Genomic DNA, 11211 nt, shown 5'->3' with positions numbered 1-11211 from the left:
CAACCATCAACACCCATGTCACAGGTGGTGAACGTATACAGAGAGATTAAGTCATTCACCCAAGGGCACACAGGAAGTCTACGACAAAACTAGGGTCTAAACCAGGGGTGGGCCAAATGCAGCCCAGGGGCTGGATGTGGCCCGCCAGACCATTCAATCCAGCCCACAGGGCCCCTAAAAATTTAGAAAATTAATATTGATTTGCCCCGGCTGCCTATCATGCAGCCCTTGATGGCTTGCTAAAACTCAGTAAGCGGCCCTCTGCCCAAAATAATTGCCTGCCCCTGGCCAGGCTTTCTGAGTATGATGCCTAAACTATAATTCTGTCCTCCCTCTCAGGCACCAAAGCTGGGGGGTTTACAGGAACATCTTTTCCTGTTAGACTTCCTCTCTCGTTGCTCCATTTTTCTAATCAACTTCTCTGAATGTCTAGAATGACTGTATTGATAAATCACGACTGTCAGGCACGCACAGCAATATTTAAGACCTTATCAAATATAAGAAATCAAGACAGCTAACAGAACTGCTCATAAAAATGAGCTCCTGGTTTATTGCAACATAAACCTCCAACCTAAGCATTTTAATCCCAGGGGCAGAAATCTGAACATCTTTATAAACACCACCATTTGTTATGGTGCAGGCTCTACCTGGTTCTCAGATTCCCCTGCTGTGGCAGTCCATCATAGACGGATAGTACATCAAAATCTTCCTCTAATGCGAAAGACTGGAACACGAGCTGTATCCTGTTCTGCTCCTCAGCAGTGATTGTCCACGTGCAGTTTGCATAATTTGGGTAGCCATACGGAAATCCCGGACTCTGTATCGTCCCGTTTGGGCCTTGCAAAATGTGACTGCAGTTCTGGGCTGGAATGAGAAAAAAACAAGCAAACAGATAAGTTAATGAAGTGGATGGGACATGATTAATATTAAAACAGGAGTTTAATACGGCATGTAATGCACAGTTCCTTCTGAGTTAATCCTCACGGCCTGAGCATGGGACAAATCAAAGACAGCTTTAAGCCACGCTATGCGTTTTCTAAAGCTCTGCAAGGTACCAGTTACCTATGATTAAAGTTAGACAAACTAAAGGTACCCAAACTAAAGTTTGGCTCCCACTGGAAGAAGGAACAGCCTATATGCAGCACAATCCAGCCCCAACAGGCAAGTGAACCATCCACTACAATTGCTGTTAGCAAGGGTGGACAAAATGCAGCCCACCCGGCCAATCTATCCAACCCATGGAGCCCCTAAAAAACTTAGACAACTAATATTTATCTGCCACTGGTTGCCTGTCATGCAGCCCTCGATGGCTTGCCAAAACTCAGTAAGCGGCCCTCCTCCCAAAATAATAGCCCACCCCTGTGTTAAGGGAAGGCTGTTGTGCAACTTTCCATCAGGAAGGGGGGTCCCCAGGTACAGGGGCAATTTCAGAGGACATTTATGTCCAGTCTATGAACCTGTGCATTATGAGAGCAGCATGAAAGGGCCTAACCATCAGTGAGAGAATTGGGCCTGGTTTTGTTTGATTTCACAGCATTTGATACTGCTATCGGAATTGTGCAGGGCACTATTACCATTCAATACAAGCCAGAGACATGTGTTTTTCTATCACTGTCATCCAGAGGCACGTGTTTTTTTATCACCGCCACCCAGCTTTTAACACAGCATTCCTCCACTTCGCAGAGCTAAGTAGTGAGAAAAAGTTGCAGGGAGAAGACACTAAGCACAAACACCACTTTTCTGCCTTTTCACCAGTGTGCCCATCCCACAACGTTCATTCACAGTGGAGGGTCAGGTGAAAATTGTGAATGCCCTGGGTTTCAGAGGCCCTCTGCCCCATGATCATTCAAAATAAACAGTACAGCTGCTTACTGCATTGCAACAACACAGCAAAAGTTGTAAAAGGGATTATATGACATGACTGCCTGCAACAGCTAAGAATTAGACTTGATGACTCAAGAGATCCCTTTCAGTCCTACGTGATAGTTGGATTATTATTTGGCATGGCAGAATTCAAAACATTTTTTTAAATAATTCTGTTATTCTGAAACCATTGCTCATGTTTAAGCATTTCTTTTGATTTTTAAGCTATTTAAATTTTCAGGATTGTGCAAAATTAGAGGGGTGGGGGCAGACAATTTAGTAATGGCAGTATACTGTTAAAAGTGTTATAAAATCATATGTTCAAATATACAAAGTAAATATTCATAAATTAATAAAGAATACCTGATCATACAGGGGCCAGGTCGGGTTCGGCATGAGTTTGGTCCCTGCCCCAATCATGCAGGGGTCGGGCTAGGAGTTTGGCACCTGATTCCCAGCTAGGACCTGGACAGAGTGAACGGCTGGTGGCACCGGGCTCCCGGCTGCCGACTGCCCTGCCCTTCCAACCCCTCCGCTCAGCACAGTCCTACCAGCATGGCCCCTACCTCCTGCTGCACCTGCCCCAGCTACTGCCAGAGAAGCAGTGCGCAAGCGGCTCCCCCTGCCCCAGATTTCCTTACCCCACTCCAGATTTTTTTGTCCTCTATCTATCATTTTCGATCATGACCAATGGAAATGTTTCCCGTCAGTCTACGAATGCCAGGCAAAAATCAACATTTATCAATAAAAAAATCAAATCCTGCCAAGACTAATTATTTGGTAGCTTGATCAACAAATCAGAGAGCTGGAAGTCAGAAACTATAATACAGATTGTTGAAAGTAACAGTCGCAGACAACCTACTATGGTAGCGGTGGCTGACCTACGGCACGTGTCCCACAAGTGACATGGGGAGCCTTTGTGTGTGGCACACAGCAGATCGGGGAGGGGACAGGCAGCACAGCAGCAGATAAGCCAGGAAGCAGAAATCTGTGGCTAGCTGCAGAAGCAAAGCTGCCTGATCAGCAGACTGGGTGGAGGACGGGGGTCAGAGTGGCTCTCGGGGAAGGTATAGGCCTAATTTGTGGCATGCCTGACAAAAAGGTTGGCCCTCGCTCTACTATGGAGAACTCTGCTGACTATCCCAGCTGGCGCACACGCCACAAGATCTCTGTCCTTCCCCCAAGTACATTCTAACACAGGCAAGTGTCACAATTTGCAGAGCTATTGCCCATGCGGCAGAAGGCAGAGATTTCCAAAGCTGTGGAGTGCAATGCTGTGCTTGTGCAAAGTGTCTTTCAGAAAAAGTTAGAAATACAAATGCAAAACTACAGTCACGAATGTAGTAGTTATAGGTAGGGACCTACTCAAATTGTGATTCTGAGATTTTTGTGGAAACTGTGAAAAATGGCAGTTTCCGCAAACACCACCAAAAAATGGTGGTTTCCACAATTTTGCACGGAATCACCAGGAAAAAAAAAAAAACTTACTAAAAATAAAATGCTGGCTCCTCGGTGGGAGCCAGCAGCTGCTGCAGTCTTGCAACCCATTGAGGGAGAAAAGGGGGAAAGCTGCCAGCATGAAGAGCAGACAAGATGGTGCCCTTCCACTCCCGCCCCCGTGATTGGCCAAAAGGAGTGCTTTTCATACAGCCCTGTCCCTCTCTACCAATCAGTGGTGAGGGGTGGGGCCGCCAGGGCCCCTCAACAATCAGCGGGGTGGGGGAGGTAGGGGGGTCGCTACAATAAGCCTGCGAAAATTGCAGCTGGTGCCGTGATCATGCTGTGAAATTGTCCGTGTGTCACCTCAATTTCAGTCGGCCCCTAGTTATAGGTCATGAAACAAACCTAGGTCATGGAGGCCACAGACAGAAGTGATGATTTTCACCCAATCTGGCCATAGAAAGTGGTCTATAGTTGTGACCAAACACAAGTGCACAGCTGCAGACTGCTTCAAATACGGGTGATCAGGTGAAAATCTGAACCCTTATTGCATGAGGGGTCAGATGAAGACGTTTCCAAACAGAGCATCTACTGTAACTTGTGTCTGCCTGCCTCCCAACCTTGACCTGCTTTCAGAAGGGGAGGGCGGAGAGGAAGCAAAGGGAATTCGGTCCAGGTTTTTTTTCACCCTCCCTGCCTCCCCATGCTGGAGGGTGGGGTGGGTATATTGGAGCCCCGCCCCAAGGTAGGAGAGGCTCCATTTCACACACCCCCACACACACCCTCCAGTGCCAGCTGGGGAACCCCTAGACTGAGGTCCCTCTTCTCCCTTCCCCCCCTCCCATTCCAAAAACTTTGCAGCCGTGCAGGGAGGGGGTCTATTGCTAGGGGAAATGGGCTGCAGATTCCCAGCCAGCAGCTATTCCCCTCTCCCTTGACCTTCTGTTCAGTCCTGGGGATCGTTGTAACTCAGAGCACTTCCTGCAAAGCCTTCTCAGTTACACCAGGGAGTTGCACTTCTATCTGCGACTGGAGAGGCAGACATGCCTGTTATCAGTAAGCAAGGAAACAACATTTAATAGGACTATTATGAAGTCAAGTGGCATGGCACATTACTGTCTGTATTACAAACAATGCTTAGCATCCCCAACTGAGATCTGGGTTGTATTGTTCTGAGTACTGTTTGTACACACAAGAGGCGGCCTGCAACTTGAAGCGCTTACTGTATAAACAGACAGGATGCAGAGGTGGTGGGAGGAGAAACTGAGGCAGACAAAGGGGACGTGACATTTATGACAAGTTAACAGATGCTGTGTACAGTGGAAGAAGCAGTCGATTCAATATATCATAACTTCAGCAAGGCTTTTGAGACCATCTCAAATAAAATTATCATAAGCAAGGAGTATGGTCTAGATCAGTAGCGTTAAACCTAGGGCCCATGGGCCAACCCACAGAGCCTCTCTACCCTGGCCAACAGAGGTCGGGGGTATGTGGTTTGCCCCAGAATGCAGGGTCCTTTGGCCCCACTGGCCAAGGCCACTGATTGTGAGCTTAGCTTGCCACTGCCACCCCCCCAGACCCACTGCTCCCTCTGGACTCCTGCTGCCGGCAGACCTCTCGCCACCTCCACAATCATTGCCACCCCCAGACCCACTGCTGCCTCTGGACTCCCGCCATTACCAGCCCCCTCCTGTCACCTACAGATCCCTGCTCCCAGACCTACTGCTGCCACCAGGCCCCTTGCCATCAACACTACCAAGGAGGCTACAGTGGTCATCCCTGTGCCTCAGGCTGGATCCGGCCTGGGAGGAACCCTATGGTTAGGATCCAGCCCAGGGTCCCAGGTGAGTTTAACACCCCTGGTTTAGATGAAACTACCACAAGGTGGGACAACTCATTAGATAATCACACTCAGAGCCGTAATTGCATGGTCTGACACATCGGACAGATGCATCAAGTGGATTTCCACAGGGTCTGTCCTGGATCCAGTAACTAGTCAATATTTTTATTAATGACTTAGACTGGATAATTGGGACACTTATTCATATTTGGAGGTAGTACCAAGCTGGCAGAGGTTGCAAGCACTTTGGAGGACAGCATTCACATTCATACTGAATCTTGATCATTCAGAGACATTCAGTCCCTTGTGGCTTGGTGGTAGCACGAGGACCAGAACAGATACGCCCTAATCGACCCAGCATCCTGCTTGCTAAATCAGTCTAAAACTGGGTTTGACCTGTTACTCAGGCCTCATTTTTAGAGATAATCCATTAGTGAAAATGTTCATACAAGTACTATTTTTTTTTAATAGAAGCTGTGGCTAGCTGCAGAAAGTACAGCTGTCTAATCAGCAAAATGCCATTCAGAAGGGTTCAGCCAAAAAATGCCCCAGAGATGTATTTTAGATCCTAGAGAGAGAGAAAAAAAGGAGAAACACATGAACACAGCAGATGATGATACCTTTACATAAATGGTATTCAACATTCAGCCAACAGGCTTGATTCAGCCTGCAGGTCTCCACCTCAGTCTAGAAATTTGGCAGTCATGGAGTGTGAGGAGTCCCATGCGCTAAACAACAGGGCTCTTTGTGCTAGATCATTCTCAAGAGCCTGGAAAAGTATCATCAACTATGGCTCCAGAAAATCATCCACATCAAATGGGACGATCACTGCACAAACACCAACATCCTTGCTGGAACCAATGTTACCTGCAATAAGTTGGTGATCCTCAAGCACCAAATTCACTGGCCCAGACATTGTGTGTTAGTGCCTGACTTTAAACTCCCAAAACAAGCGCTCTACTCCCAGCTTAGTAACAGCCTGAGATCTCACGGTGGCTAGAGGAAATGCTACAAGGACGCATTGAAGCTATCTCTCAAGAAAACAGATGCTGACTTTAAGAGCTGGGAGGAGCTGGCTGCCGATCAACTCCAGTGGTGCTGCAACCTCAACCAAGTGGTAGGCTGTTTTGTGGTAACATGCCTTGCCCTCAATGCAGAGAAGAGAGAATGAAGAAAGGAAAAGGAGAGAAATCCTAGCCTATGGCGTCCTGCAAAAACACCTGCAACTTTTGTGGATGGGTCTGCAGCTCAAGGATTGGACTCTTAAGTCACCGCAAGGTCTAGCAATGAGCCATGGTAGAGATCATCCTCGAATCAAGGGACTGCCAATCATGGCCGGCATTCAATGGAGCTCACATACAGGGTCACTCCATGGCTGGATTCGGCATGCAGGGCTGCATCTGGCATACCAGATTACATCTGTGGACTCATCCTGTGCACCAGTCTCATGCTGGATCAGGCCTGCAGGCTGGTTCTTTATCACTCACTTCCATCCTGTGGGGCTGGAAGTTTGAGCATCACTGCTTTCCACAGCTTCAGTCATTTCCCGCACTCAAGGTACTTTGGATCTTATAGCAGGCCTGGGGCTCCTCCAGGAGACCCTTCCTGACAAGCTCTACAGCTGATTACTAACTGGCAAGAAGCCAAGGGCTTTTCCGGTTTTCCCTGACCAGGATTCTTCTCCAAGAAGAGACGCTCTCTCCCTGCCTCCCTGGGTAATAGACATTTTGTCTAGTCTAATGGACATTTTGTCTAGCCTAATGGATATTTTGTCTACCCTAGCAGCTCTTTCCTGTCACTCCGGTTTTGAGAGTTTCACCCCATCACACAGCCCAAACACAAAGCCAAACTCTGCCATGTAGCATTCCCAAGGCACCAAACTGATTTGGAAACTGCATCTTCCATGAGGAGAAGCCAAGTGCTCTCTATCAAATACATGTGTCCTTCCCCAGAGCAGTACCTTTGAACACACTATCCCAAAGATAAAGATATGTTGCTATGACCTAGTATTTCTAGGTGTGTAAGATTTTCTTCTCTCAGGAGAGAGACATAAATATGAGGAAACAGAAGCTAAATAACATGGAAAGTCTCCTTAATCTATTTCTCTCTCCCTTTGCTGTTATTTTAAACTTAGTAACTACATGATTTGACTCCAAAGGCTTGAGACACAGACAAATTCACCCCTAATGTAAACAGATACAGCTCCTGCTGGTTTTAGTGGAATCGCTCCTGTTTATATCAGAGCTGAATTCCAAACAGAGTTTGCAAGGGGATTGCTGTGCAAAATAAAAATAGCATTACACTGTTATCTTATGATCAAGGTCAGTTTTACTGATCACTGCCTGTTGCTATCAATCAGCACTATGAAGCAAATCTGGCTTCTCATATTGATGCTAGATTGTTTATCCCTGTTTATGCAGATTACTCAGCCTTTCAAGTTGAAAAGGATAAGACCAGAAATCATTTCTTTGATTTCTCATTGCAGTTTTCAAAGGCAGTAGCGGCATTTGCACTTCTGAGTGCCAACCAGCCACAGGTAAAGAACTGCAGAGTAGCATTATTAAAGCCAATTATAATTTGATTGACCTACTTTGGGACCAAAATGCTTGGCAGAAACTATTCTGTCTCTATGGCTAGGGACAAAAGTTACACATAAATCAGTTTAACTGATCAGAAACTGGTTTAAACCTGTAACTGAACAGAAATTCAGTGCACATAAACCAGTTTCCAAATGGCTGAAACTGGTTTAAGATCAACCTGGTTGAATGCAATATCAGACTTAACGGATTTAGGTCAAACCTGTTTAGGAAAGTTCTGTCCCAGACCCCCTCCAGGTGCAAGTCTAATCAGAGTCCCCTAACATCCCAGCATGCTTTACAGCCCTGGGCTGGGCTGTGCTGTGCTGTCTGCTCCAGAGAGCAGGGTTGGCCCCACCGCTCTAGCTGGAGCAGTGAGGGCTGGTTCACTGGCCCTCCCAGGCAAACCTCAGCTGGGGGCTAGGGCCAGGGAGGGGTGTTACATTCACTCCCCTACCCCACCCCTGAGTACAGAGCTGCCCTGCCCTGCTAGCTTAGTGCTGGCTGTGACTGTGGACTACAAAGCCCAGAGGCACCTGGAAGAAGAAAGAGGAAGTGATGAGCAACCCTGGAGACTCCTGCTGATGTGATTGTGGACAGCAATCCCAGAGACCCTGGGTGCAGCAGAAAGAGGAAGCAAACACACAGCTCATGCTGGCTGTGTGCCAGAGAGCCATGCTTTAGCACCTCCCCACCCAACTTCTGGATTGAGCCATTTCAGGTGTGTGGCTGCATTTCCTGGATCACAAGTGAATGTCTGTTCACTTGCTTATTGGTTCAATTTTTGCAGCTTAGATTAACCTGCAAAGACAGAATCAATTCAGCCTCGGGCTTTTTGACTGTCTGTACTTAGCCTATGAGATGGAACTCATGCCTTTATGGATCTACGGCAGTCAGATTTACCACAAGGAGGTTTTTTTTAATACATTTCATGTATAAAATAGATTTTGGATGGCCCTGTAGTCCAGAATGGTGGAGAAAGAGATGAGCTCCGCATGACTCATTAACAAAGGTAGGCAACAATACTTTTCATTTCTATGCATTTAGCATCCGTTGCTAACAAAGTGAATTGCAAATACCAGTCACAATGCACATGAGTGAAGTTTATCTCTGCATCTGACTTAAATTCTACTTTTTTGGGGACTACCTCAAATGATGAATACGTCTGATTCTAAGCAAATACAACAATCACTTTCAGAGTTTGGTGGTGTTATTTCTGGATTACAAAGGGTAAATTGAGGCGGTGTCTTAATGACAAGGTTACAGCTGAACAGGTAGACTTATAAAAGTTTCATCTATTCTTCCCTAACCACCAAACGACATTCTCTTTCCTTTCTCATTTCTTTACAGAAACTAGTATTCAATAGGCAATGTGTGGATACGTAATTTGTCTCTACAGCACATTTTTAATTTTAATCATAAGTAAATGTCATCAGAACGATTTGAGAAAATTGGTAAATTAAAGAGGCTGTAATAAGCATATTTGTTGCTGCTATAAGAACAGTTGGTGCTGCTAGATACCAAGTTAATTAAATGCATTCAGGGTGAGCGACCTTGTGTTCTAATCACTTCCAAGGTCATTTGAAGGGCAACAAGATGTAAATCCATAGTTTAGTCCTGTCTTTGCAAAACGAGAGATAAGCGCAAAGAACAAGCAATAACGGTTGGGGAAAAAAAATCCATTTCTGAAATTGAGATTAGCTGAAGGAAAAACAAATAGGGAAAAATAGGACGCGGTCCTGTATCATACAAATCAGTCTACTGAAATAATTATACATTTGTGATTCTGACCAAGATGTGCTTTTGCATCTCAGGGACACAGCTAACAGAAAATTGCTTATTGCAGACAAAAATTAAATTCCCCAAAAGCTGACAAGCTGGCTGGCTTCATCAGCTGTAATAGCAGGGAACTTTGTTTATACTGGACATTGATGAGAAGAGTCGGAAGGCATGAAGAAATCTCTCAGTCCTCGTGCAAACCTGAATACTGGTGTTAGCAGGAATACACATCAAGCATGCACATCAGGAAAGGGTAAGACCTGATCTCTTTTGGTGCTCCCTCTAGTGTGTACTTTCCTAATGTGCCCTGGTGAGGAGGGGGTTGGCTGAAAGGTGCCCTTCCACCCATCCAGGGCAGCAGGGCTATGTCCCATCCCCTTCTCAGGCCAGTTTCTAGATGACAATCCAGCAAAGAGTACTTAAAAAAGTGAAAGGTAATTTAATAGCTCCCCTCTCCTAGGTTCCATAAAGCATATACTGGAATAGGCCTAGGCTTAGCTGTGATAAGACTTCTCCAATGCACCAACTGCCAAGATGAACCCGATAGCATGCACGATCAATGCTACCCTCTGGTAAACAAAATCACAACTGCTCATCTTGGACTGCATCTACAACGCAACAGGTGTGACGGCAGCTTGTGTAGACACATTGGACCTAGATTTCAATTAACTAGGTCCTGTGCTAACAGTGTAGCTGTGGTAACATGATTAAATATTTAGCGAGAAGCCAGGCAGCTTATCCACACTGAACTTCATGCTCCCATGGCTGCAATACCATTGACCCTCATCATGTCATCTACACAGCTAAAGGAAGATTTGCCTTTGGCCACGATTAGCATTGAGGGACTGTGCTTTTGAAGCCTAAGGATCCATGTCCTACCCCTTCCCCCTGAGCTAAGCAATCAGGCCCACCCCCAAAATCCTGGGCACAGCCACACGCCACACTATTGTCAATTATTGAACTGGGTGTCTGCATTTCATTCAATTCAACAAAACACCCATGTAGTCAGTGATACATCAGCACTAAGTGTAGCTGTGGCCTACAGAAAGTTCTCTGAACAGAGCAACATTTCTCATTGGATGGACTAGCTTTCTCCATCCCAAAGCTTGGAAGTCCAATCTTGAATCCTCGCCCCATTACACACACACACTGCAACACAGGAACTGCCTTAATGCAACGGGGTCAAATAGGGCTGTGTGAAGCCCTATAGATTTCTATATCTGGGTAGAGAAATTTATTGCAACCTGCATCTCAGCTGACTGCAACAACTACAGCATCAAATAAGGGAATAAGGAAACTAAGCTGTAGGGCTGTATGAAGCTTTGGTCCCTGATTTGATTTAGTGGAGGTCTGGCCCGATTTGGTGGCTGAATCTCCAAATTCAAATTGAATCAGAGGACCCTTTAATCTCTCAGAATTGAAGCGGAACCCTCCAAATCGATTCGGAGAGATTCAGAAAGATTCGGAGATTCAGACAGAGAGACAGCTTTAAATGTTTTTCCTACATACCTCTAGGTAGCAGGGGCTCATGAGTACTGTGATGCTGGGGCACATGGAGAGTCCCACAGAAGCACGAGGGGCTCCCCAGCATGCTCGGCAGCAGACCCAGAAGCACTTCCAGTCCACTTCTGGGTCCATGGGGGAGCACACTGTGGGCCCCCCCCCGGTACCCCCTGGCTTGGCAACTGGTGCCTCCTGGGTCTGGGGTGGGGG

General features: G+C 46.4%; 1 protein-coding gene across 3 annotated transcripts in view; it reads right to left on the bottom strand.

Moving 5' to 3' along the window:
• The window catches only part of CSMD2 (CUB and Sushi multiple domains 2), a 795490-nt gene that overhangs the window by 728630 nt on the left and 55649 nt on the right, over positions 1 to 11211 (bottom strand). For all 3 annotated transcript variants that reach the window (XM_019512241.1, XM_019512243.1, XM_019512242.1), the window contains exon 2: positions 648 to 864. In XM_019512241.1, coding sequence (XP_019367786.1) covers positions 648 to 864 — 217 coding nt within the window. The remainder of the gene's footprint in view (positions 1 to 647; positions 865 to 11211) is intronic.

Source organism: Gavialis gangeticus, unplaced genomic scaffold (genome assembly GCF_001723915.1).
Source record: "Gavialis gangeticus isolate Ggan-Ray unplaced genomic scaffold, GavGan_comp1, whole genome shotgun sequence".
NCBI classification, from domain to species: domain Eukaryota; kingdom Metazoa; phylum Chordata; order Crocodylia; family Gavialidae; genus Gavialis; species Gavialis gangeticus.
This window is presented reverse-complemented; position numbering and strand designations above follow the sequence as displayed.